This window comes from Dipodomys spectabilis, unplaced genomic scaffold (assembly GCF_019054845.1).
Source record: "Dipodomys spectabilis isolate Male_0828 unplaced genomic scaffold, ASM1905484v1 ptg000477l, whole genome shotgun sequence".
Taxonomy (NCBI): domain Eukaryota; kingdom Metazoa; phylum Chordata; class Mammalia; order Rodentia; family Heteromyidae; genus Dipodomys; species Dipodomys spectabilis.
The window spans coordinates 2394240-2421067 of NW_024871154.1; the positions used below are offsets into that span (position 1 = coordinate 2394240).

Consider the following 26828-nt stretch of genomic DNA (forward strand, 5'->3'; position numbering starts at 1 on the left):
TGACAAGAACATCAGCAACAGATATGTCCCTAGACTGTAAAGGGCCTATCAGAGATGATCAAGGAGGTTCTATACACCATGTCTTTTTTTTTTTTTTTTAGAAGCTTGAGGCAGTTGGGAGAGCAGGTTTCCTCGCTGCTTAGTTAGGGGAGAGGAATGGCCATACCAAGAATGCCGCCTTTCCTGATTGATGCCTGTGAGGAGGGTCATGCTCCACTGTCCCCTCTGCTAGTGTCATTGGACAAGCTCTTCTCTATGCTTTACTGGTCACCTCTCCAGATTCCGGCATAGGACACCACTGGCCTCTTTTCTGAGCAACACAACCCTCCTGTGGGGGTCCCATATTAGAAAATAAGGTCATTTTTCTTTATGTAGCTGTCAATCCCCAAAGGACTCTTTGGCCCTTTCTAGTTTTGGCACAATTGTGGTCTAGCTAGGATCTACCCACCCAGGCCCCTGCTTCAGAGTCTCAGAGACTCAAAAATACAAAGTCATTTAAATAGCAAAAGAAAACCCAGAATCAGCAATCCACATTTCTACCATAGTTTCCACATTACCAGTTATTTAGAATCATTTGCCATACTCCTTATCACTAAGATAAAGCCCCAAAAGGTTACAGCACAGAATTTTAGGCTGGAGAGGCTAGCAGCTCCTGGATGAGTCACAGCATGAGTTTATGGAACTGAAATCCCCCAGGGTTAGTTTATTGTTGTTATTGTTTTTCCTTCTGCATGTTTCTTTCTTTATCTTGTTTGGAGTCTGGAGATCAAACCTAGGGCATGCTAAGCAAGCAGGCTACCACTGAGCCACAGGTACAACCCAAATTCATTTGGATTCTAATTTTCACATCCTGACACTATTTTTTCAATGTTTCTCAAAGTTAGATGTGCACAAGAATCACCTGAAAGACTCCCTGTTTTTTGGGGGGGTTGTTTGTTTTTGGGGTTTTTGTTTGAGACAGAGTTTATGCAGTCCAGGTGGCCTCAAGTGTTGAGATTACAGGTATGACTACTCAGATGGCTCTCCTGGAAGACTTTTTCTTTCTTTCGTTTTCTTTTCTTTCCTTCTTTCTTTCTTTTTCTTTCTTTTTTTTTTTTTTTTGTGGTGGGCTACTGAGGTTTAAACACAGGGTCTGGTGCTTGCTAAGTTGGGGCTCTACTGCCAAGCCTTATTTCCAGTCCTTTTCTGTTCCGGTTATTTTTGAGATGAGGGTTTCATCCTGCGCAGGAAAATGCCTAGTGAGGGATCTGCCTGTTTTATCTTCATAACATAGCTGGGATGATAGGTGCATATCACCATGCCCAGCTTCTTCCACTGAACTGAACTCTGTTGAACAGAGTCTCTGAGACTTCTCTGATTAGGCTGTCCTGGTCAGATTACAAGTGAAAACCACCAGCATCTGGCTCCTGGAGCATTTGTAGGTGGAGGGGGGGAGGGGGTCCTGGGGAGTGAACTCAGGGCCTGGGTGCTGTCCCTGAGCTTCTTTTGCTCAAAGGTAGCACTCTACCACTTGAACCACATCTCCACCTCCAGCTTTTTCAGTAGCTCAGTAGAGATAAGAGTCTCACAGACTTTCTTGCCTGAGCTGGCTTCCAACTGTGATCTTCAGATCTTAGTTTCATGAGTAACTAGGATCACAGGCTTGAGCCACCAATGCCCCCAACTTCCTGACTTCCTGGAGGATGTTTAAAACACCAATTGGCTTGACATAGTAACACATACCTGTGATCCTTGCTTCTGGGTAGGGGCAGGTAGATAGGAGGAACTCTGCTCCAGGCCAGCCAAGGGGGAGGGGGGGCGGGAGAGAAGGAAGGAAGGAAGGAAGGAAGGAAGGAAAGAAGGAAGGAAGGAAGGAAGGAAGGAAGGAAGGAAGGAAGGGAAAAAATCCTAGCTACTCCAGAGGCTGAGATCTGAGGATTGTGGTTCAAAGCCAGCCAGGGCAGAAAAGACTGTAAGACTCCTATCTCCAACAAACTACCAGAAAACCAGAAGTGGCGCTGTAGCTCAAGTGGTAGAGCGCTAGCCTTGAGCTGAAGAGCTGAGGGACAGTGCCCAGGCCCAGAGTTCAAGCCCCATGACCGACAAAAAAGAAAAGAAAAGAAACACCTAAAGCAAAAGGAATGGCTCAAGTGGTACAGCACTTGCCTAGCATGAGGTCTTGGGTACTGTAAACTTTAATTCCCATTACTACCAATAAAGGGGAAAAAATTGCTAGGCTCAAACACCAGAATTTCATATTACTTAGGTCATGTGTGGTAACTAGGGTTTTTTTTTTTTTTAAATAAGATTTCACTATGCAGCTCAGACTAACGTTGAGCTCTAGATCCTCCTATTTCAACCTTCTAAGGAAGGGGCTTACTGTGCCACTACATTTGACTACTGTGCATCTTGACTTCTTGTTATTTCTATATAAAAAGTGGATTCATGATTTTTCTGTTTTTTGGTAGTAGTGTTTTGCTTTTACAATGTTGGGCTTAGAACCCAGGGCCTTTAAATCCTAGGGAAGCATTCTACCATTAAGCTATATCTTCAGCCTTTAGATTTATTTGTTTGTGTTTGTGCTAGTTCAAGCTCAGGGCTGAGCACAGCCTTGCCACCCTCCACCCCCCCCACACACACTGGTAGTGGTTTACTATTTGAGCCACATCCCTATTTGTGCTCTTTTACTAGTTAATTAGAAATAAGAGTCTTGGGATTTAGCTGCTCAGGCTGGCTTCGAACTGTGATTCTCAAGTCTCAGCCTCCTGAGGATTATAAAATGTGAGCCATCAGCACTAGGCAAGATATTTAAATTTGTAGGCGTTGGTTTTTTTTGTTGTTGTTTGTTTTTGTCAGTTGTGGGGCTTGAACACTGGGTCTGGGAGCTGTCCCACAGCTCTTCAGCTCAAGGTGAGTGCTCTACCACTTGAGCCACAGCATCACCTCCAGTTTTCTAGTGGTTAATTAGAGATAAGAGTCTCATGGACTCTCCTGCCCAGGCTGGCTTTGAACCTTGATCCTCAGATCTCAGCATCCTGAGTAGCTAGGCAAGGCAAGTACTCTACCACTAAGCCACCTTCCCAGCTCCCATATTTAAATTTTTATATGATGATTTTCCTCTTATTTGCTTCATATGAGTGAAGCAAGTTAGTGACAAATATTCTTTAAGTTTAGAGTTATTTTTTTGCATGTGAGTTCAGAGGAAGGGGTATTAGAGTAAATTTAAGGTAAAAAAATAAAAGTAGCTAAAGGTTTACTTTCTTGCATCTACAGAACATCACAAGCCAGGATACCATAAAGACACTTGGCCATCCATGTTCATTGCTGCATTATTCACAATACCCAAGTTATGGAAACAGCCCAGATACTCTACTATAGTTTAATGGATCCAAAAAATATGGTATTTATACATAATGAAATTTTACATAGCCATTATTAAGAATAATATTATGTCATTTGCAGGGAATGGATGGACCTACAGCAAATCATGTTAAGTGAGGTAAGCCAAGCTCAGAGAGACCAATAGCATACATTTTCTCTCATACGTGGAAGCTAGATCTAAAATATACTGTGACATGATAAACTATACAGGACTCTAGGCATTCACACACAGTGAGACCACAGGAGGATATTCTCGGGAGAGGAACATAAAGGCACAATGTTTTCATGCCTCTGATCACACAAAAAATATTTATTGATATTAATTCCAATTAATGGAAATGAGTTTTTTCTCTTTTGGTCTTGTTTGTTGGTTTATGTGTCTTTGGGCAAAGCTAAGGGGGGGGCACACAGAAATGGAGGGACAAAGGGTGAACAAATGCAGCAGTGGTACTCAGTAGACACAGGTTGAAAATGAATATACAACTTATGGGCAGGAATGGGAGGGAAAAACTGGGAAAGAGCAAAGGAAGGGGTGACACTGTCCAAAAAGAAATGTACTCATTACTTTAGTTATGAAATGATAACTCCTCTCTGTACATTACCTTCATAATAACAATAAAAGGTTAAAAATTAAAAGAAAGAAAATAGCTAAAGGTCTAGATTAGAAATGAAGTATCTAGAATGCTTAGTGACAGGTGATTTTTTAAAAAAAATATATTTGTAACCATATTACTTCCCGAGCATTATTAGCTTGTGGGTAGTTCTCTTTCTTCTACCAAAGATTTATGAACTTTGTTTTGTGGGGTGTGTGTGTGTGTGTGTGTGTGTGTGTGTGTGTGGTGTGTATGCCGGTCCTTGGTACTTGAACTCAGGGCCTGCTCACTGTTCCTGAGCTTTTCTTTGTGCTCAAGGTTAGCACTGTACCACTTGAGCCACACTCCACTTCTAGCTTTTTGTTGATCAATTAAGGATTAGAATCTCACGGACTTTCGTGCCTGGGCTAGCCTTGAACAGCGATCCTGAGAAGCTAGGATTACTGACTGCGTCACCAGTGCCCAACTTTTTTTTTTTTTTTTTAAACTGAGTCCTCTTTGTATTATTTTTCTTAAGTTTTCTTACTGCTTTAGAGGTTGATATACAGAGGGGTGATAATACGTCAGGTAATAAGTACCTTTCCTTTCGCAGTGACAAAGGTTTGTATTTCTAACACATTCTCCGAGGATGGCAACAGCTACCTCTGCCCGAGGACCACACTGGGACACTGCAGTTGTGCGATCTGCCACCCTCCTCCCCCTCCCCCGCCCATCCGTGAGGCCCCGCCTGCGCAGCCTCCGGGTTCGGAGCGCGGCCGCCCCGCCGCCCGCGAGCCGGCCGCCCGCTCAGCGCGCCCCTGCACACTCCGACGCCGGCAGCCTGCGGGGCGCCAGGATCCTCCAGTCTGTTTGAGCGCAGAGAGCCTGGCCACAGAGACTGCACCCCGAGGTGGGCTGAGCTCTGGAAGGACGGGGCGCCCCTCTGCAGGTCACACCAGTGCACCCAGCCCGGAGCCGCTGCACGCCCGGCGCACCTGGCCCCGGAGGGCCGGGGCGGGGCGGTCGAGCTGCCACACGGGCCACGCCCCTATCCACGTCGGCCACGCCCCAGGCCACGCCCCCAGGCCGCGCCCCCGCCCGCCCCGTCGGGAAACCCGGGACCAGCGCGGCGGATGCGGCTCTGCTTGGCGCCACCGGTAAGCGACTCAGGGAGCCGACGACCCTCTCCCCGGCCTCGGCCCCCAGAGTTCTCCCGCTCCTCAGGCCCGCTGCGGCCCAGCCTCTACTCCCATCTCCCCTTCCCTCTTCCTCCTCTTCCTCCTCACACCCCCTCCCCCAGTAAAATGAAGGGGCTGGACCAGACTGGTTCCACCTGCCTTCTCTCTGGGCTTGTGGGCCTCCAACTCCGCCCTCGGTGGGACCCCCACCCCTCACCCCCAGCATTGGGTGTCTAGGGAACTAAGGGATGAATAGGGGAGCCTAGGCCACTGGAACCTGGACGGCGAGAGAGGGCTTGCTCTCTCTCCCTCCAGGGGGCTCCGCCCACTTCTCACCCTCCCCCCCCCCCCCATTGCCCTCCCTGGACTGAGCTATATCCTACCTCAGAGAGCTTCTCTCCTGTCCTGCCACTGCCACGGCAGCCCCCGAGCAGAGGTGAGCCAAAAGAAACGTTGCTGTTGGGGGTCCCTACCTTGGTTGCCCCTCCCTGGAGGTTCGGGTCTTTGCTGGAGCGAGGAGGGAGCTGTGTGATATCATATGGGAGAGGGAGAGGGCTGATGCCTGTGTGACCGTGACTGTCAGCCACTTCCTGATTTTCCCTCACTTGTTCCCAGCCTGCCTGTGACAGAAAGGAGAATCTCTTGGTTACCTGCCCCCAGGGCCAGCCATTCTAGACCCAGAGGTCTGCTGCGGGTCAGCAGTTCCTAGAACAGACCACGTCCATTCGCCAGGAACTCATTGCAGGGTTTCTATGCTCTGCTCTTAGCTCATCTCTAGACCCACAATTTACAGGCACTAGGTGAGGCTAGCAACTTTAGACACACCAAAGAGCTCCCAGGGCGTACACTCATCTTCTGAGTCTTGGGTGCACTACTTACTATACAGGCCCTGTTCTCTGCAGACAGGTGAGCTGTAGCCTGCCCATCAGAGGAAGGAATAGAAGGATAAGATAAACTGGGCATTGGTGACTCACACCTGTCATCCTAGCTCCTCAGAAGGCGGAGGTCTAAGAATCTGTCAGCCTGGCAGGAAAGTCTGTGGGACTCTCATCTCCAGCTAACCAGCAAAACACGTGGAAGTAGAGTGGTAGTTGAAGTGGTAGAGCACCAGCCTTGAGTGAAACTGCTGAGGGATAACACCCAGAACCTAAAATTCAAGCTCTAGTATCAGCACAGTTTCTCATAAAACAGTGAGACAGGCAAATTTATGTGATAGCTGAAATGAAGCAAGACAAGGGTTTTGAAATATACTTATTTAAATTTTCCAGTCTAGCCAGTATCACTGCAAGTACTTCCCCGCTTTAGTACCTCAAGGGCACCAGACACTAGGGCAGGACAGGGCTATTAAAAGGGAGGGAAGTGTCGTCTGGGCTCCTGTGGCTCTCGCCTGTAATCCTAGCTACTCAGGAGGCTGAGATCTGAGGATTGCAATGGGAAGCCAGCCAGCGTGGGCAGGAAAGTCCATAAAGACTCTTATCTCCAATTAATCACAGAAAAACTTGAAGTGGCTCTGTTGCTCAAGTGGTAGAGTGCTAGCCTTGAGCAAAAGGAGCTCCAAGACAGCCCCCAGGCCCAGAGTTCAAGCCCCAGGACTGGCAAAAAAAAAAAAAAAGCGGGGAGAGAGGGAAGTATGGTAGAACTGTGACGGAGATGGACTACTGAGTAATCACTGTCTATAGTCAGTAGCATAGCTGACTCTCAGCCACGGCAACACAGAAGAGCTCCGGCCTGAAAGAGAAGGCCTTAATATGTCAGGTGTCCTCTGAGATCAGAAAGAAGCTCAGCTGGGAGAAGCCTGAAGAGGAGATAAGATCATAGGTTTAATCCACACTACCACTGCCCAGGACAGAAGTCAGTCCTAGGAGGGGCTGCTCTTCCTCATGCTGGGGGTTCTCATGTAAGGAAGCAGTAGGTATAATGAAGGCTGCTGAAGGCTGACTCAGCTCTGTCACTAATTTAGCTGCATAACCTTGGCCAAATCACATAAACACTCCCTTGGTGGGAAGCAAATGAGAAGGTGTATATGAAAGTGTTTCAGTGGTGCTCCAATTATCAGCCAAGTAGAAGACAACATTACGTTCTAGTTAAGGGAGTAGGCTTTAGGGCCTCAGTGCAGATCTACCTCTGCTACTTCCTTAGCTGTGTGACCTTGGTCCTGTTGCTTAACTGCTCTGAGCTTCAGTTTCCTGCTATGTAAAAGAAGGTAGATAACTGTAAATTGATATGGTAAGTAGTGATATTAAAAATAGGGCAGGGAGTATGGCTTAGTGATAAAGTGCTTGCCTAGCATGCATGAAGTCATGGGTTTGATTCCTCAGTACCACAAAAACAAACAAACAAAAAGCCAGAAGTGGCTCATGTGGTAGAGTGCAAGCTTTGAGCAAAAGAAGCTAAGGGACAGTGTCCAGACCCTGAGTTCAATCCCCAAGACTGGCTAATAATAATAATAATAATAGATTGTATATCACAGAATTGAGAAAAATGTAGGGGTGGGTCAAAGGGGGATGAAGATGTTGAGGGGTGACAGAGATCAAGATGAACTGCATACATAAACTGCTTTGTTAAATGGCAAAAAACGTTCATACATAACCCAAAAATTAAGAAAAGTGAGGGAAGGGTTGGATTGGAGGGGTAGGGGAAATGTTGAAAGGGGTCACATTAATTGAGAAGTACTGTATTCATAAACTGCTTTGTTGAATGGCAATTCCTTTGTATAGCTGCTTAAAGATAATAAAAATATTCAAAAAATATTTTTAAAAAAGGATAGAAGCTGAATGTTGATGACTCACATTTGTAAGTCTAGCTATTCAGGAATCTGAGATCTCAGGATCATGGTTCAAAACTAGCCCAGGCAGGAAAAACTGTGAGACTCTCCTAATTAACCACCAAAAAGTAAGATATAGAGCAGTAATTCAAGTGGTAGAACTCTAGTCTTGAGGAGAAAAAAAGCCCAGGGACAGTAGCTAGGCTCTGACTTCAAGCCCCAGGACAAAAAACTGGGTCTTAAAAATAAAGTAATAATAGAAGCTGGATGCTGGTGGCTCACATCTATAATCCTAGCTACTCACGAAACTGAGATCTAAGGACTGAGGTTCGAAGCCAGCCCAGGCAGACAAATACATGTGACTCTTATCTCCAGTTAACCAGCAAAAAGCTGGCAGTGGAGGTGTGGCTCAAGTGGTAGAGTGCCAAACTTGAGTGAAAAAGGCCAAGTGAGAATGAGAGGCCTTGAGATCAGGCCCCAGACTCATACAAAATAAATAAAATAAAATCTAAATAAATAATATAATGATAGACCGAGATACAGTGTGGCACACACCTGTTAAACTACTAGGGAAGCTGAAACTGGAATTTAGGATTCTAAAGAAAAAAGACAAAAATGATGAAGATAGTATTGCACTAAAAATCTTCTAGCACTATGCACTAGCTCCATCTGAAAGTGAAGCTAAGGACCAGAGTAGCTGTGTGTGTGTGTGTGTGTGTGTGTGTGTGTGTGTGTGTGCCAGAGGGACCCAGTGAATGGCCAAAGCTTGGGTGAACTTAGCTCTTCATATAGCCTCTGCCCCTTTTCTGGGCAAGTCCCAAATGTCCACTCTCATTTGATGGGGATGAGAGTAGGGATTTGAATGAGCAGGAGGTCAAGTGCAGGGCAGTGCCTGTCTCTGTGTCCAGCTCAATGCTGTAATTGTGCTGTGTAAAAGGCTTGTGTGGAGAACAAGGATGTGTTCAGTCCAGAGAGAAAAAGGGCTAAGAAAAGAATCTTTCCTGGCACCTGAGAGTCCTGTGGGGTCAAGTTATTCTCTAGTACCCTGCCTGGCCTGGGCCTGAATCCTAGGTGGAGATTTGAAGGAGGGAAAAAAATCCAGTCTTCACTCTCAGCTCTGCATATAATAGAGCGCATAAAACAGACAGCAGGAGCCGGGCGCCGGTGGCTCACGCCTGTAATCCTAGCTACTCAGGAGGCTGAGATCTGAGGATCGCAGTTCAAAGCCAGCCTGGGCAGGAAAGTCCGTGAAACTCTTATCTCCAATAAACCACTAGAAAACTGGAAGTGGCGCTGTAGCTCAAGTGGTAGAGCGCTCGCCTTGAGCTGAAGAGCTGAGGGACAGCGCTCAGGCCCAGAGTGCAAGCCCCACAACCAAAAAAAAAAACAAAACAAAACAGCAGGGCAGGAAGTAGCCTAACCACACACCTCAGAGCACAGAAGAAGTCAGGACAAGCATATGAATACAGAAAGTTTGGTGGCTAGGATTTAAGGATTGAAGAGCAGGAGAACAGGATGTAGGCATTTGGGCCTGTGGGCTCACCTTCCTCTATGAAATCTAGTGGAAATCCCACGGAATGTGAGCCTGGGTAGTGAGGAAAACTTGAGAACAAATAAACATACCTAGATACTGTGGGACATCAATCTCACTGTCTTAGTCTAGGAAGAATGGGTAGGATTTGAAAGATCAGAAACATAGTCTGCTAAGCAAGAAGGTATGGGCAAGGCTTGGAGGAAGGAAGGAGTCAGTACAAGCATCTGGTTGTATAGAAGCAGACTTCTCTGCACATTTCTGCCACAATCCAAGAGTGCACCCGGCACCCATGACTCAAGCCTGTAATCCTGGTTATTCAGGAGGCTGAAATTTGAGGATCACAGTTCAAAACCAGCCTAGGCAGGAAACCTGTGAGATTCATATCTCCAAATTTAATCACCAAGAGACCAGAAGTAGAGCTGTGGCTCAAGTGATAGAGTATTAGCCTTGAACAGAAAAGCTCAGGGACAATGCCCAGGCCTTGAATTCAAGCTTCAGGACTAGCCAAAAAAGAGTGCTGAACTTAACATGAATTCCACTGTCCTGACTATGGTTATGAAAAGGAAGAAAGGCCCAAGGCAAAAAAAGACTAGAAGGCAGTTTGCAGGCATCGGGTGCTATGTGATAAGGGAATAAATAGTTCAGATGATGATTTAGAGAAGAGAGAAGAATGGGAGGGTCCAGGAGGTAGAGTGGGCAATAGGTAGATCCAATACTGAGAAGGATTAAATACTGCATCTGAGAGTGGGCCTGGCCTTGGACACTGGAATTAAGGAGTCTCAAGGGTTTCCAAATTCCCGATAGCAATGGAGAAAGTGGATGGCTGGTTCACCTAGGAGGCTGTGTGCCAATAGATGATTAGAACCGACTGTGCAGGCTAAATATCCATATTCCTGTGTTAAGTTCCCCAACAAAGAGCAGACTGCTGGGTAAGGAAGAAGGGACAACTTCAGTTCCACCCTCTTGCATCACCCCTCCAATCTGGAGACTGGTCGCCGCCATTAAGGAACACTCCATCCTGTTATTTTCCTATATTGTCCCTTCTTCCTCTCCACCACCTCCCGGCCCACAGAAACCAACAGACTCAATAAAAGTTCAGAGTCCTTTTGTGGCCACTCTCAAGCCTAATCTGATTGTCACAAGGTTCCTGGGTGATTAGATTGGCCCATATCATTCCACCTTCAGCCCTTCTTCAATCTTAGAGTCCTAAAGGTAAATAGAGGCACACCCCTCCTTCACCTGGCAGGTACTGTGGGATCCACCAGGAAAACCCTGTGAGCTGTGGAACTTCTTTTCTGGCCACTTATGATTTTTATTTTTAGTGACTTATGCTTGGCATAGGTCAGCAAAGACTTAGTAACTTCTAATTTGTGCTGATCTGGAGAAGGGTGAGCAAAGTTGGGTTGGTTTTAGGTAACTTCAGCTTACTATCTTAGATAAACATAAAAATGAACCTAGGTGGAAGTAGTGCTGTGGCTCAAGTGGTAGAGCGCTCGCCTTGAGCTGAAGAGCTGAGGGACAGCGCCCAGGCCCAGAGTTCAAGCCCCATGACCGACAAAAAAAAAAAAAAGAAAGAAAAATGAACCTAGGTATGATGGGGTGGAAATTTGATAGACTGGCTGTTGAAATAACTTTCAGTGCATCTTTCTGGGAAAATAAGCCACAGTACTGCAACTTGGGCCTTGGGGAAAAGCCCAAGTGTCTTAAAGGTGTGTAATTAAGGGAGAAAGTGTAAACCTCCCAGCATTCTGTAATCAAAAGGGTCCAATGTGGCAAGAGAGCTTGGGAGAGAATGATTTGCTCTTCTGTTCACGGTATGACTTGAGGACCTGAGAGATAAGTGCTGTGCTTGATAAAGTGAAGAGAGAGCCTTTCTCTGAGAGAAAGCACAGCCATTTGACCAGCAGCCTTTCCCATTGGGAACTTGAAATTGACCTGTCTCTTCCTCATCATCCCCTCAGTCAAGTTCCATGCTCCTGTACCCTTCACCTATGCTTATCTTCTCTCTTTCTTTCTCTCCCTTTTCTTCCTTCCTTCCTTCCTTCCTTCCTTCCTTCCTTCCTTCCTTCCTTCCTTCCTTCCTTCCTTCCTTCCTTCCTTCCTGCCTGCCTGCCTGCCTGCCTGCCTGCCTGCCTGCCTGCCTGCCTGCCTTCCTGCCTGCCTACCTGCCTTCCTGCCTGCCTGCCTGCCTGCCTGCCTGCCTTCCTGCCTGCCTGCCTGCCTGCCTGCCTGCCTTCCTTCCTTCCTTCCTTCCTTCCTTCCTTCCTTCCTTCCTTCCTTCCTTCCTTCCTTCCTTCCTTCTTTCCTTCTTTCCTTGTATTGATATTGAGGCTTAAACTCAGGAGCCTAATGCTCTCCCTTAGCTTTTTCACTCAAGCCTGGTGCTCTGCCACTTGAGTTACACCTCCATTTCTGGGGTTTTTTTTTTGCTCATTAATTGGAAATAAGAGTCTCAGAGTTTCCTGCTTGGGCTGGCTTTGTACCACAACCCTCAGATCTCAGCTTCCTGAGTAGCTAGGATTTCCAGTGTAGGCTACCCATGCTGTTGGAAGAGACCTGTGATTGAGCTGTAGTATGATTAACTTGATCAAACATTGCTGTGGTGATGGTGGTAACAGCCTGCTTCCTGGCTGCCACGTCTGTCTGTCTCTCCAGAAGGTGAACAACTCATTTAATAAACAGGAAGAAACTTTGTCACAAGGAAGTCACCTGGCTAAGCAAGGGTTTGTTCTGGGTGGCTGACCCAAACTTTCATTTAAGCTAGCCTGGGACTTCCTCGTTTGGGCATCTTTAAGCATTTGAATTCCTGAGTGAGAAGTGGAGGTCAGATATCAGCAAGGGTGTCTAGGAGTAGAGTGGGAACAGAACAGTCCTGTCCCAGGCTGAGGAGAGGGCCATCTCCATGGGACTTCCAAGGGGGAGGTAAGAGTGTGGTGAACCTGGAGACCCGTTTTACGTGTCACCAGCAAAACCACCTAACCAGGCTAGCCTCACTCAGAAAATGAGAATTCTGGACACATGGAGGAGAGACAAGAATGACACGCTAATGTGTAACAGCAGAAAATCCCTTCATTCAAAATCTTGTAGTATGCGCATTCAGAGCTTCGTTTAGGGAAGCCAGTGCTAAACATTTCCCCTCTCTGGGCTCATTCCATTTTTACAAAATGCTTATGGAATATCTGCTATGTACCAGATATATGCTAGACATTGGAAAATTTTTTTATTTTTTTTGTCGGTCATGGGGCCTGAACTCTGGGCCTGAGTGCTGTCCTTCAGCTCTTTAGCTGAAAGTGAGTGCTCTACCAATTGAGCCACAGCGCCACTTCCAACTTTTTATTTCTGCTTATGTGGTGCTGTAGAATTGAACGCAAGGGGCTGGGAAGGTGGCTGGGAAGGTGGTAGAGCGCTTGCCTTGCATGCCTGAGACCCTGGGTTCGATTCCTCAGCACCACATAAGCAAAAAGAAAAAAGCTGGAAGTGGCGCTGTGGCTCAAGTGGTAGAGCGCTAGCCTTGAGCTGAAGAGCTGAGGGACAGCGCCCAGGCCCAGAGTTCAGGCCCCACGACCGGACCTCCCCCCCCCCCCAAAAAAAAAGAATTGAACCCAAGGCCTCATGTATGCAAGACAAGCACTCTACCACTAAGCTACCTTCCCAGCCCAAGGAAATGATTTTTTTTTAAGGTAGAAATAGTATAGCCTTTCATGTCTAGGAGTCCTCTAGACACAAGCTAAGCTGTGATAAGAATCAAGTTCAAGTGAAAACAGGAGGCCAAGGCTGACCTAAGGGGCTTAGAGCCCTATATTTTATCCTTAGCAGCACAAAACAAACAAACAAATTTTTAAAAATCCAAGAGGCTAAGGGAACAAGGTGCCAGGAAGGTTAATTCTTCTAGGAAATTTAAGAAGGCTTTCTGTAAGAGACTAGATTATAAATAGGGGCTGGTGGTTCACATCTATAATCCTAGCTACTCCAGAGGCTGAGATTTGAGGATTGCTATTCAAAGCCAGCTGGAGAAGGAAAGCTGGTTTGACACATTGTAAAATGAGTTTGCACTAATAGGTTGTAATCTGTGGTTGGGCGAGACCCTTGGGCTCTGTTCCTTAACACCAGTGAGAAAGAATATAGTCATACTCTGGCCAGTGGGACCTGGGAAACAGTGTCTGTTTATTCAATCTGAGATCATTTCAGCATGGACAGTCTGATGAGTTGCAGGCCTAAGAGTGGCTAGAGGGAAAAGACTGGAACAAATGCTCACTGGAAGCCAGAGGGGAATGCCCAGAGGCCAGGCTGGGTGGGTACCCATCACTTCCCCAAAGTGAGGAAGATGTGCAGAACGTTCTGGAGGATCCTGCAAAGCCCTGAAGTTGACCAGAAAGGGCTGTTCCTTTCCAGCCCTTGCTAATCATACTGGGAATTATCTCCTACACAGAAAACAGGAATCCTTAATCCCAAAGCTGTATGGTTTTTGTTGGATTGGATCTTTTCCAAGGGACATTTCCCTGTTGCACTAGAGAATGAGGGAGTCCCTTACTGCCAAGCCTAATCACAGGTATCTTGTTTCATTTCAGGATGTGGTTAGTTCCTCAAGGAACTAACCTCAGGATCCAGAGAAAAACCTTCAGGCAGCCAGGTTGGATTGAGAGAACAGATGCCTGGGAAGAGCTCCATTTAACCCTGGGTCTTTCTTCCAGGAAAAATAAAAGGAGCAAAGACGATCCCTATTGTATGAGCCACAGGCAGTGCCTGGATGAAGGAGTAACCTGGATGATTTCCATGAGGAAGGCATTCCTAGAGGAGGTGAGTCTGGAGCTATTATCACCAGCTATAATATTACCATGCTTTTTTCTCTAGCTGGAGTCTCTTAATTGGGGTGGGAAGATAGACAGAAAATAGCAGGAAAAATGTAGCCTGCAGAGTAGTCAACACAGGTCTGTAGCCCTATATCTGGGGCTGGGCAGTTCCAGAGTTGCAGTTCTAGCTAAAGAGAACCCATCAAAGCTGGGTAGCAGTGTCTCATACCTATAATTCTAGCCAAGATCTGAGGATCATGGTTTAAAGCCAGCCTGTGCAGGAAAGTCCATGAGACTCTTAGCTCTAATTAACCACCAAAAAGCTGGAAGTAAAGATGTGGCTCAAAGGGTAGAGTGCCAGACTTGAGTGAAAAAAGCTAAAACACACACACACACACACACACACACACACACACACACACACACACACACACACACACCCTGTTAAGGGTAGAGTGCCAGACTTGAGTGAAAAAAGCTAAAACACACACACACACACACACACACACACACACACACACACACACACACACACACACACACACACACACACACACACACACACACACACACACACACACACACACCCTGTTAGCCAGGCACCTGTGGCTCACTCCTGTAATCCTAAACTATGCAGGAGTCTGAGATCTGAAGAGCATGGTTCGAAGCCAGTCAAGCAGGAAAATCCACGAGGCTCTTATCTCTAATAAACTACTTTTTTAAAAAAAGCCAGAAAGGGCTGGTAAGGTGGCTCAGTGGTAGAGCACTTGCCTTGCATGCTTGAGGCCCTGGGTTCGATTCCTCAGCACCACATAAGCAAAAAGAAAAAAGCCGGAAGTGGCGCTGTGGCTCAAGTGGTAGAGTGCTAGCCTTGAGCTGAAGAGCTGAGGGACAGTGCCCAGGCCCAGAGTTCAGGCCCCACGACCGGACCAAAAAAAAAAAAAAAGCCAGAAATAGAGCTGTGGTTCAAGTGGTAGAATGCTAACCTTGAGCAAAAAACTCAGGGACAATGCTCACGCCCTTAGTTCAAGCCCAGGACCAGCACAATAAAACCCTTTGTCCTTTGTGCTGGTCCAGCATAGTTCAGTCACCTTGGACAAGAAGTCTCCATTTTTCTACCTTGAAACCTTCACAATCCTACAGGGAACTTTTGTTAGCTTAGCACTTAGGTCTATGCTATTGTTCTGTTTTCATTTATTAACCTTTGAATAGGCAAGGGAGACAGGGCCCAAAGTACCAAAGAATGTTCAATAAAAGGTTTTGGTTTTTTTTGCCGGGCGCCTGTAGCTCATGCCTATAATCCTAGCTACTAAAGAGGTTGAGATCTGAGGATCATGGTTCAAAGCCAGCCTGGGCAGGAAAGTCCTTGAGACTCTTATCTCCAATAAACCACCAGAATACGGTAAGTGGCACTGTGGTTCAAGTGGTAGAACACCTCCCTTAAGCTGAAGAGCTCAGGGTCAGCACCCAGGCTCAGAGTTCAAGACCCATGACCTACCAAAATAAAACAAAAAGCAAAAAAGGTCTTTTTCCTGCTCCTTTATCCTCCTGGGACAGGTGCTACCTGGACTCCATATTCCAACATCTTGTTCTCTAGCAAGACCTTTAAATCCTCTGGGGAAAGGAATGGACTCTCCCACCCCTGTGTCCCACCTAGCCCATCTCTTAAGGGAACTTTTATTACCACATGCCTCCTCTGTCATCAGCATTGCTGCTATCTGGGGTCAGATCCCCAGGGCCTTCCTAGCTGATCACCCAGCTGCCAAGCAGCTCCCCTGGGTTTGACATGCCCCACCAGCTGTCAGGTTCTTCCTGGAATGCTGGGCTTCTAACCCATCCTTGATTGTTCCTCCTATCTTAGATCAAGGGCAAAGTCCTGAACACAATGCACAAAGGCTTCAACCACTTCTCCACGCCTGCCTTCTGCTGCTCCGGTGTGATTTCATCCTCCCACCACCCCCATGCTCAAGGTCATCTAATTGACCATGCTATTTCCCACCCCTGGACCGTTCCTTGTGCTCTTTTCTCTGCCTGAAATGTGCTCTCCTCACCCAGTCAACTCCTATGCATGTTGGTACTCAGCCAAAATGTTTCCCCCTTGTAGGATTTCCTGAACTTTTAATTTACTAAGTTTTCTGCACCCATCTTCCTTCAGTACCCAAGAGTACCTATCTCATGCTTTTTGTTGTTGGTTTGATGGTTTTTGTTGTTGTGTCTGTACTGGGGCTTGAATTCAAGGCCTAAGCACTGTCCCTTAACTTTTTCACTCAAAGCTGGTACTCTCCCACTTGAGCCACACATCCATTGCCAGCTTTTTTCTGGTTAAGAGTCACATGGATTTGTCTTCCCAGGCTGGCTTTAAACCAAGATTCTCTAATCTCAGCTTCTTGAGTAGCTAAGATCATAGGTGTGAGCCACTGAGCCTGGCCTGATTGAATTTTTGATGATGCTACTGATTCTGGTAGGAACCCCTGTCTCCCTCAGTCCAGAGTGAGCCCTGTGCCTCTGCTGAGATCAAGGTGACCACATATTCCCCAGATGCAAATGACTCCTGACACCAGGCTTCCCCACAGGCAGGAGATTGTGGGTTTAAATAACAGAATTAAATAGCTCAATCTGAGTCACTTTTGCAAAACATGCGAAGGCTAGGAAGTATGGCCTTGGCTAAGGACCAGGTACTCCAAGATCATTGCTAGGAAGCTGTGCAGGGAATTGTCAATTATAACAACAGACAGGCTTGATATCATTTAGTAAATGACAGGTCCTCTGACCACTATTCTGCATACATTATCTGACCTAATCCTCTGTACAATCCTGTGAGTTAGTTACCCCCACTTTATAGATGAGGAACTTGTGGCTTAAAGGGATTTAAGTAAAGCACTCATCCAGTGGTCACACGTGGCTAATGATTTTTGAGATAACCAATGCTTTCTGATACCTTGCCATGCACAGAAACTGCCAAACTTTTTCTATGATTTTTTAAAACTCAATCCTTTCGCCAACCTTAGGAGGTAAATGCTACTATTAGAAGGGGCAGCTGGGCACTTGTAATGCATACTTGTAATGCTAGTTACTCAGGAGGCTGAGACTGGAGGATCACAGTTTGAAGGCAGCCTGTGTGAAAAAGCTCATGAGACGCTCATCTCCTATTAAAAGCCAGAGGTGGAATTATAGTTCAAGTGGTAGAGTAACAGCCTTAAGTAAAAAAGCCAAGAGACAGCACTCAGGCTCTGAGTTTAAAGCCCCAGTACTGGTACAAAAATAAAGGGGCAGGCTGGGATGGTGGCTCAGTGGTAGAGTGCTTGCCTGAAGCCCTGGGTTCAATTCCTCAGTACCATGTAAACAGAAAAAGCTAGAAGTGGCACAGTGGCTCAAGTGGTAGAGTACTTGCCTTGAGCAAAGGACAGTACCCAGGCTCTGAATTCAAGCTTCAGGATTGGCAATTTAAAAAAAAAAAAAATGTATGTATGTGTGTGTGTGTGTGTGTGTGCGTGTGTGCGTGTGTGCTTGCATGTGTGTGTGTGTGTGTGTGTGTGTGTGTGTGTGTGTGTGTGTGAGCACTGGGATGTAGCTCAGTGGCAAAGTGCTTGCCTAGCAAATGCAACATCCTGGGTTCTATCCCCAGAACCAAAAAAGAGAAGACAAAAATAAAAATTAAGGGTCTGGGAATGTGGCTTAGTGATAGAGTGCTAGCCTTGAGCTGAAGAGCTGAGGGATAGCGCCCAGGCCCATAACTGACATACAACATATATACATACATACATACATACATATATACATACATACATACATACATACATATGTACATACATAAAATAAAAGGGAGAGGGCAGAGCTAGGACAGAGCATTAATGTTACTGCTCAACCAATGACCCATACTGTTCTAGCACTTCCCACATAAGGCTTTGCCAACATTCATCTTCTGCACTGTTGGACACATGCCTGGGGTAGAGGCTGGAGAGACTCATTTCTGTTCCTGCCTGGGAGTTGGAGTCATGGCATCTTAGACTTCAAAACTTGCTACAGATGAGAGGATAAGAAGAATACAGTTGTCTCCTGGACAACATGACCTTGAAATTTTTGGGCCCACTCAAATATATTATTTGGGAAGTGAATTTTCAATAATTTAAAAACATTGACAACTGGGCACTGGTAGCTCAAGTTTGTCATTCCTAGCTATTCAGGAGGCTAAGATCTAAGGATCACAGGTTGAAGCCAGCCCAGGTAAGAAAGTCTTTAAGACTCTTTCCTCCAATTGACACAGAAAGCTGGTAATGGAGGTGTGTGGCTTAAATGGTAGAGCACCAGTCAAGTGGTAGAGCAGAAAAGCCAAGAGGGAATGTAAGGATCTGATTTTAAGCCCCAGTACTGACACAAAAACAAAACAAAAACACCTGACAGATGAACTTAAGAATATTGAGGGGAAAATAGATATATCATGAATACATAACATATGTAGATCAAATATCACTTACTATGAGAAAATATATGCACATCTGTTATGAAAAATTAAACTTTATCAGAATTTATGCACATAAACACAGAGTATATATGGTAACACTTGATGTTAGAGAGTAATGTTGCAAGTTGAAAGATGCTGTGTTTGATCATATCTGGGGCCTAGGGTGACACTCTTGATAGTGTGTGATTAGCACATACAAGGCCTTGTTTTCAATCTCCAGCAAGAAATAAAATGAAAAAATCATAACTGCCTACAGTCCATTAATACATACTGCCCTGAAATCATTCTTGCGCTCTCTCCTGTTGCTATCATGGTGAGCCTGAGTGTTGTGTGTCCCCTTAAAATATGGCATGATAAGGGCTTGGAAGGTGGCTCAGTGGTAGAGTGCTTGCCTTGCATGCATGTGGCTCTGGCTTCGATTCCTCAGCACCACATAAGCAAAAGAAAGCTGGAAGTGGTGCTGTAGCTCAAGTGGTAGAGCACTCGCCTTGAGCTGAAGAGCTGAGGGACAGTGCCCAGGCTTAGAGTTCAGACCCCATGACCGATGGAAAAAAAAATATGGCATGACACTGTCTCCACATGAGGAAGTTGTTCTTCCAGAAAATTGAGTTGTCACATTCTTTTTTTTTTTTGTCAATAGTAGGGCTTGAACTCTGGGCCTGGGCGCTGTCCCTCAGCTCTTCAGCTCAAGGCGAGTGCTCTACTGCTTGAGCCACAGCTCCACTTCGAGTTTTCTGGTGGTTTATTGGAGATAAGAGTCTCATGGCCTTTCCCACCGTAGTTGGCTTTAAATGTGATCCTCAGATCTCACCCTCCTGAATAGCCAGGTTTACAGGCATGAGCCTCCAGCCTGGCCATCACATTCATTCTTTCCCTAGAGATGACCCACAGTCTATCGGTTAAAAGTATATTCCTTTGCTAACAAACTTTTCAATCACTTCCACTACATTTTGCATCTTGCCTGAATTCTTCTCTGGCTGGATGCAGACACCGAGCTAGATAAAGTTGTGCTGTCTTTCCAGTTGTTACTGGATACTGGCAGGTGGGGTGGAGGGAGGTAGGATTGTCCTCCCTACTTGTGTCTGGGTCTGGTACATGCCTGTTGTGTCTGTATCACACACACGTTTCTACTGCTTGAACTCTAACTGCGTCCTTTTCCTCACCCAATATTATCTTCAGGGAGCTTGGCTAGGCATGGCCAAGCCTTTAGGTTTCTTCTAGGTGCTGCCCCTAGTTGTCTACAGGGTTTTTAAGTGCCAGGTGCTTCCTTCTCTGACCCAGTTCTCACTTGGATCTCCAGCCCTGCTTTTTCTCTACTAGGTGCTGTTTGGGTTGACTGTTCATTCTGCCCCAGTAGCCTGCAGGGTTGGGCTTGTTTGTCTTTTGTTAGAAAGACATTCAAATGTTCCCAGAATATGGACAGGTTTTATTCACCCCTCCCCCACCCCTCCCCTGGCTTCTCCTTCTTTCTTCCTGCTTCTCCTTTCTTCCCCTCTCTCCCTTACCTCTTTATCTCTTTCTCTGTCCCTCTTACTCTCCTCTTCTCTCCTCCCTTCCCCTTCTTTCCCCTCCTCCCTCTTCTCCTCTCCTCTTCTAATTGGAACAGGACTAGACTTTTCCCTTTAGACCCCCACTTTGGACAAAACTTATTCCAAAAATGGCCTTTTAACCTTCCTTCCTTTTTTGCTGGATTCCTGTCTGATCTTTTCAAGGACTTCTGTTTATGCTTTTGCAGATTCAATTAGATGAATACCCCCCCCACACACACACACACCATGTCATGTGGAATACCCAGAAAGAGATGACAAGTACACTGGACAAAGTAGAGGCAGGGGTCAGAAAGAGTATCTGGACACTGAAGAAGGCTCATGCCTGTAATCCTAGCTACTCAGGAGGCTAGGACCTGAGGATTGTGGTTTGAAGCTAGCCTGGACAGGAAAGCCTGTGAGACTCTTATCTCTAGTTTAGCACGCGCACACACACAGACATAGACACACACACACACACACACACACACACACACACACACACACACACACACACACACACACACACACACACACACACACACACACACACACACACACACACACACACACACACCAGAAATGGAGCTATTGCTCAAGTGGTAGAAAGCTAGCTCTTGAACAAAACAGCTTAGGAACAACACCAGACCCTATATTCAAGCTTCAGAACTGGCACAGGAGAAGAAAAAAAAAAGGAAAAGGAACACTGGGCCTTGGGAACAATGGAAAGACACTTTGAAAGTGCCATTCAGCAGACCTGGCCCATGGGCCAGGGACCCAGGCTTAATGTTTCAATTAAATGAAACTTGTGATTGTCTCTCCAGAAGAGACATTGTCTCTCCCCAGACAATGATGGGATTTGAGATTTAGTATCATTGGGTTATTTATTCTCACAGGCTCACTCCTGAGTTGCATTCTTTGTAATATGGCAAAAAAAAAAACTTATAAAATGCCAGTTTAAGAAGTCTGGTCTTTACCTGATCTTTACCACAATGTCTCTATATGGTCTAAGGTTCCCTATGTCCAGGTCTTCATGTCCCTCTTACAGGATCCTGACCTACAGAAGTGAAGCCAGTTGTTTCTGCCTACTCAGGACATTCTGGTTGATGCCCATTCTTGCTGCTTTAGACAGGTCCCTTTGTCTGTCCCCCCTTTCCTAGCACCAGCCATGCGGTTTTCTTATCCACCCTACAAGACTAGTTTGTCAGCTAATAGAAAAAAAAAAAATAGTTTCTGGCACTGGTGGGATTATGCCTATAATTCTAGCTGCTCAGGAGACTGAGATCTGAGGATCATGGTTTGAAGCCAGTCCATCCAGAAAAATCTGTGAGACTCTTATCTCCAATTGACCACCAAAAAAGCCAGAAGTGGAGCTGTGCCTCAAGTTGGTAGAGTGCTAGCTTTGACCAGTCTGTGAGTTCCCAGGCCCTGACTTTAAGCCCCAGGACAGGCAAAAAAGAAAAGAAAAAAGTGGCTTCTGGTATATGGAGATCTTTTCCACATTTAAATTTCCACAAAGGTCTAATAGGTCCTCTCTTGTTTTCTGAGGAATTAAACTCCTCTTTTTTGGAAAACTCTCCTTTCTGCCCAGCTTCTGCTTTAATTCTCAAACAGACATAGCTGAAACCAAGCGGAAGTCTTTTACTCTCAGACATTTTTTTGTGCTGCTGATGGAAGTCCATGCTGCATCTCTCTTCTCTCATTCTCTAAGTTGTCAGAAAGCAAAGCAAGTTCTCCCTCATTTGGGAGATCCCCTTAAATTGCTTCTACTGCCCTTGGCTTCTGTAGGCTCAAACAGAAGGGAAAAAAATGTCCTATTTGATTGTGCATTCTGTTGGTTTTGCGCTTACATGTTGAGTGTAACAGGGCTTACCTAGTCCATTTGAAAGCCCTGTGGAAAATCTGTGGTTACTGACTTGGCTTAACAGACAAGGAACAATAAAAAGACAAGGAAATGCTACCTCCATGACACCTATATTGTAGCCAACTCCACCACGATGACACTGGGACAGCAACCATAAGGTCTGCACCATCTTGTTATCTCCTAGAGGAAATTGTAACCTGTGGCTAAAAGGTCTGAGAGTATCCTAGATCAATATGCTTGTTTATAGGAGTCATTTTTGACTATCGGTCTCTCAAGAATTATTTGAAGACTTCATTTGCCCTTGAAATTCCAGAAAACAATTAAGTAGTTATCATCCAACTTCCTTTTTCTTTCTTTTCTTTCTCCAGTCCTGGGGCCTGAATTCAGGCCCTGGGCACTTTCACTGAACTTTTTTTTATTTTTTTTTATTTTTTTTTGCCCAAAACTACTGTGCTACCACTTGAGTCACAGCTGTGTTTCCAGCCTTTTTGGTAGTTGATTGGAGATAAGAGTCTAATGGACTTTCTTGCCCAGGCTAGCTTTGAATAATAATTGAATAATAATCCTCAAATCTCAACCTCCTGAGTAGCTAGGATTATAGGTGTAAGCCACCCGTGCCCCACCATTTTTTATTTTTGAAATCAATTTTCGTGTTTGCTCAGATCTTGGCATGCATAAACCAAAACTTTGTGTGTGTGTGTGTGTGTGTGTGTGTGTGTGTGTGTGTGTGTGTGTGTGTGATTAGGATATACCTTTAATTATTTTATAGTTAATATGAAAATTGGGCATCAAAGTAAAAAGTGATCTTTTGTGGGTCATGAGTATGTTTTTGTTTTGTTTTGTTTTGTCAGTTGAGGGGCTTGAACTCAGAACGTGGGTGCTCACTGTCCCTGACCTCTTTTTGCTCAAGGCTAGCACTCTATCGCTTTGAGCCACAGCTCCACTTCTGAGTTTTGTTTTTTCAGTTGAGACTATTATTGTGATTGTTGTATAAGACAAATACAGTTCAGGCCTAGTTCATAGTTCATGATTGTAATAATAGTCACTGGTTTTCTTCTGATTGTAACAGAAAAGTAAAATTCTGGCCTAGGGGGGATGAAGCTTAAGATATAGTACAAGGCCCTGGGTTCTGACCCAGCAGGATAGATAGTTAAATAGAGAGACAGATAGACTGATAATATACGTAGATGGATAGATAGATGATAGATAGATAGATAGATAGATAGATAGACAGACAGACAGACAGATAGATAGATATAGATAATAGATAATAGAGATAGATGGAGATGATAGATAGATAGATAGATGTAATAACTTCTAACTCCCAAACCAAACTCTAAAATTAAGTTAAACTCTGGATGCCAGTCTCCCTACCTACTTGGCCTAATGGACAAGATGATCTGGTGCTGAGAAGCTAGAGGCTCATATCTTGATATCTTTCAGGTTTGGCCTGCAGTCAGAGATTCTAGAACTGAACTGCTCTTAGTTCCTCTCTTCTATACATTCATCACATTGGAAATTTACTGAGGCTAGGTACCTTGGCTTATTTATCTTTGAACCCCACCCTCTCTTTCACACCTTCTTTAGAAACCCCTGTGAAAGTTTGTGGCATTAAACTGAAACACTAAGATAAAATTTCACAGCTACAACATGAAGAGGAAACTTCAGAAAGTCACTCAGTCCATAATGCAGACTCTTCTCCATCAAGCTTTCTCACATCTACCCCTTTCCCACTCAGGCTGGGTGAGCAGACATAAGTCCAGGGCAACCTTCTAGCAGTCCACACTGGAGCCACAACACAGAACCAGAATTCCTACAGGAAACAGTGTCCACAGAACTGTCATTTTAAAGGCAGGTCAATTGTTTCAAATAAATGTCTTGGCAGCTCAGGGAAGACCTAAGTTAAACAAGCATTCTGATGATTCTCAGTCTGTAATAGCCAGGCCTGGGGAGATTCTAGCCCCTCCCTCCCCATTGGACTCAATAAATACTTGGATGCCCAATGTGGATATTACCATCTGAGCAGCCTTACTCTGTGATGACTCTCTGCTTGAGCTTAGCTTACTTTCACTTCATTTTGTTGTCTGGATGTGATAGATACTTGATTAACGTTGACTGAAAGACTGAAGCCTCCCTTGTTGCCTATTCCAATCTTCATTTCTGGTTTTCTGGTGGTCAATTGGAGATAAGAGTATCAAGGACTTACCTGCATGGGCTGGCTTTGAACCATGATCCTCAGATCTCAGCCTCCTGAGTAGGATCGTAAGTGTGAGCCACCGGCACCCCCGGCTATAAGTGTTTCTTACATACACACAATATATACAACATGCTAAATATGATTGTGTTATCAATGGAGCTTCTAAGTAACATCAGGATATTAGTAAAGTTTTGGAAGAGTCAGTTACATTTTCAACTCTGTAGGAAGTTGACACCTCTAACCCTTGCATTGTTCAAGAGTCAACTGTATTTACAAAATGTTAACTCTTTTATAAAAAATTAATTTTATTGTTACTACTAATATGTTGTAGAGAGGGACTACCATTTCATAAGTCAGGTAGTGAGTACATTTTTGTTTTTGGACAATGCCACCCCTTCCTTTAGTTTTCCCCAATATCCCCTTCCCATCCCTGAACACAGTTACATAGGTCATTGTCCACATTGTATACTGAGTAGCATGATTGCATTTGTTCATCCTTCCCCCCTCTCCCTTTATGTGCCCCCTTTTTATCTACTAGAATTAAAAAAAGGAAAAAACAAAAACAAATGTCACCACCACCAACATGATAACCAAAACAAAAACAAAAAAAACCAACAACACCAGTGTTTCCATTTCCTGGAGTTTGTTTCAATAAATAGTAAAATATGTTGACTCTTTTCACATAATTTCAATGATTCTTACTGTAACCCACAAGTGTCCAAGCCTTAGGGCAGGAAAGAAGCACTGAGTCCAGTTTCCTCAATTTACAAAGGAAGGGGATTTAAACTCTCGCTTTGGGAGGGTGAGGAGACCATTCAGGACAGAGCCTGAGTGTGAGCCCCTAACCAACTCCCTATTCTGGTTTAGCTCATATCTCTGTGTCTCTCTTTTTCTCTCTCCTTTTCTCTCTCTCTCTCTGTCTTTCTGTCTCTCTGTCTCTCTCTCTCTCTGTCTCTGTCTCTCTTTTCTTCCCTTCTTAGGCACAGGTCTCAAAGTGTGGCTGCCACCATATATCAAACTATTTTCTGGGTGCATCCCAGGGCTTGGAGCTGACGCTGCTGGGTTGACGGTTTGTTGTGAAGGATGAGGCTCCTTCGTAGACGCCACATGCCCCTGCGCCTGGCCATGGTGGGAAGTGCCTTCATGTTCTTCCTCTTCATTCGGCAAAAGGATGTCAGCAGCAAGGAGCAGGCTACAGAAAAACCATGGCTGAAGTCTCTGGTAGGTCAGAAGGATCATGTCCTAGACCTCATGCTTGGAGCTGTGAACAACTTTAGAGATTCAATGCCTAAGCTGCAGATTGGGGCCCCAGAGCCCCAGCAGCCTGTGCTCTCCACAAACCAGTCCTGCCTCCCTGGATTCTATACACATGCGGAACTGAAGCCCTTTTGGGAGAGGCCACCACAGGATCCCAATAGTCCCGGAGCAGATGGGTATGCATTTAAGAAGAGCAAGTGGACCCCTCAGGAGATTCAAGAAAAGGAAGATGGCTATAAGAAGCACTGTTTCAATGCCTTTGCCAGTGACCGCATCTCCCTGCAGAGGTCCCTGGGTCCGGACACCCGGCCTCCTGAGTAAGTAGCACCTCAGGCCTAGGAGTTAGGGGGAGTCAGGGTATTCCCAAAGGTGTGGCCACAAGCCAAGTGCCAGGAGTTCCTGGCACTAAGTTGAAGGATATTTGTGAACATAGGCAAGATTTCCTTTCAATCTCTCTTCTTTTGTTGACCAAATGCCCTGATCCTAGGGCTGGTGCTGAGGACTGTTATGGTCAGGGCCAGAGGCCTATAGAAACCTGGGAGAGAAAAACACAGAGGTGACCGGATGGAGAAGGAGCTCAAGGCTTGGGACAAGGATCTGATGCAGGGGCATATGCCTGCTGTGGATTTAGTGTGCTTTGCCCTCTTCCTCAGAGTGTGCGCTCTGATTCTGAGTGGATGGGAGATGGATGTTTCCTGGGCACAGCCAGGATTTTGAAGATCGCAAGGCCATGAAGTCACTCCAGGACTTTTTTATTTTTATTTTTTTTTATTGTGAAAATACTGTACAGAGGGGTTACAATTACATGGGCAAGATAATGAGTACGTTTCTTATCTAGCATTGTAGCCTCCTCCTTTGTTTCCCCTTCCCATCCCATCTCCCCCCCCCCCCAAATCTCCTCCTCCCCCCACCAAAGTTGTAAAGTTCATGTTCGATATAATGATTTATACGTCTCATTGTTGCAATGGGTCCACCTGAGAATTTTAATTAATTCATTACTTTTGCCAGTACCAGGGCCTGTGGCTTACTCAGCTTGCTTGCTTGGTTGATACTCTACCGCTTGAGCCATATCTCTAGCATCACTCCAACCTTTATCTGAAGCTGTTTTCTACTTTCAGCTTTAGGCGGGAACATCACAGCCTAGATCTTTGAGCTGTCCCCATCCACTTCACTCTAATGGGACAGCAGCTGTGTCACCTGTGCCCAGGTCACAGATTTTGTGTCTTTCCTGCTGCATGTTTTTCAGCTTAAGAATTAGACCCTTTTTGTCCTTTTGCCACAGGAGAGCTCTTCATCCACAAAGTCATGACTTCTCTTGTTCCTC

The 26828-nt window shown here is 45.4% G+C and overlaps 1 protein-coding gene across 2 annotated transcripts in view; it reads left to right on the forward strand.

The window, feature by feature from the left end:
• Positions 1-5039: 5039 nt before the first annotated feature.
• The window catches only part of Galnt6 (polypeptide N-acetylgalactosaminyltransferase 6), a 51493-nt gene continuing 29704 nt past the window's right edge, over positions 5040-26828 (forward strand). Inside the window, exons 1-3 of one of the 2 annotated variants that reach the window (XM_042668728.1) lie at positions 5040-5089; positions 13977-14205; positions 25228-25821. In XM_042668728.1, coding sequence (XP_042524662.1) covers positions 25331-25821 — 491 coding nt within the window. In that variant the 5' untranslated portion in view covers positions 5040-5089; positions 13977-14205; positions 25228-25330. The remainder of the gene's footprint in view (positions 5090-13976; positions 14206-25227; positions 25822-26828) is intronic. The other variant, XM_042668730.1, reaches the window with a different exon arrangement.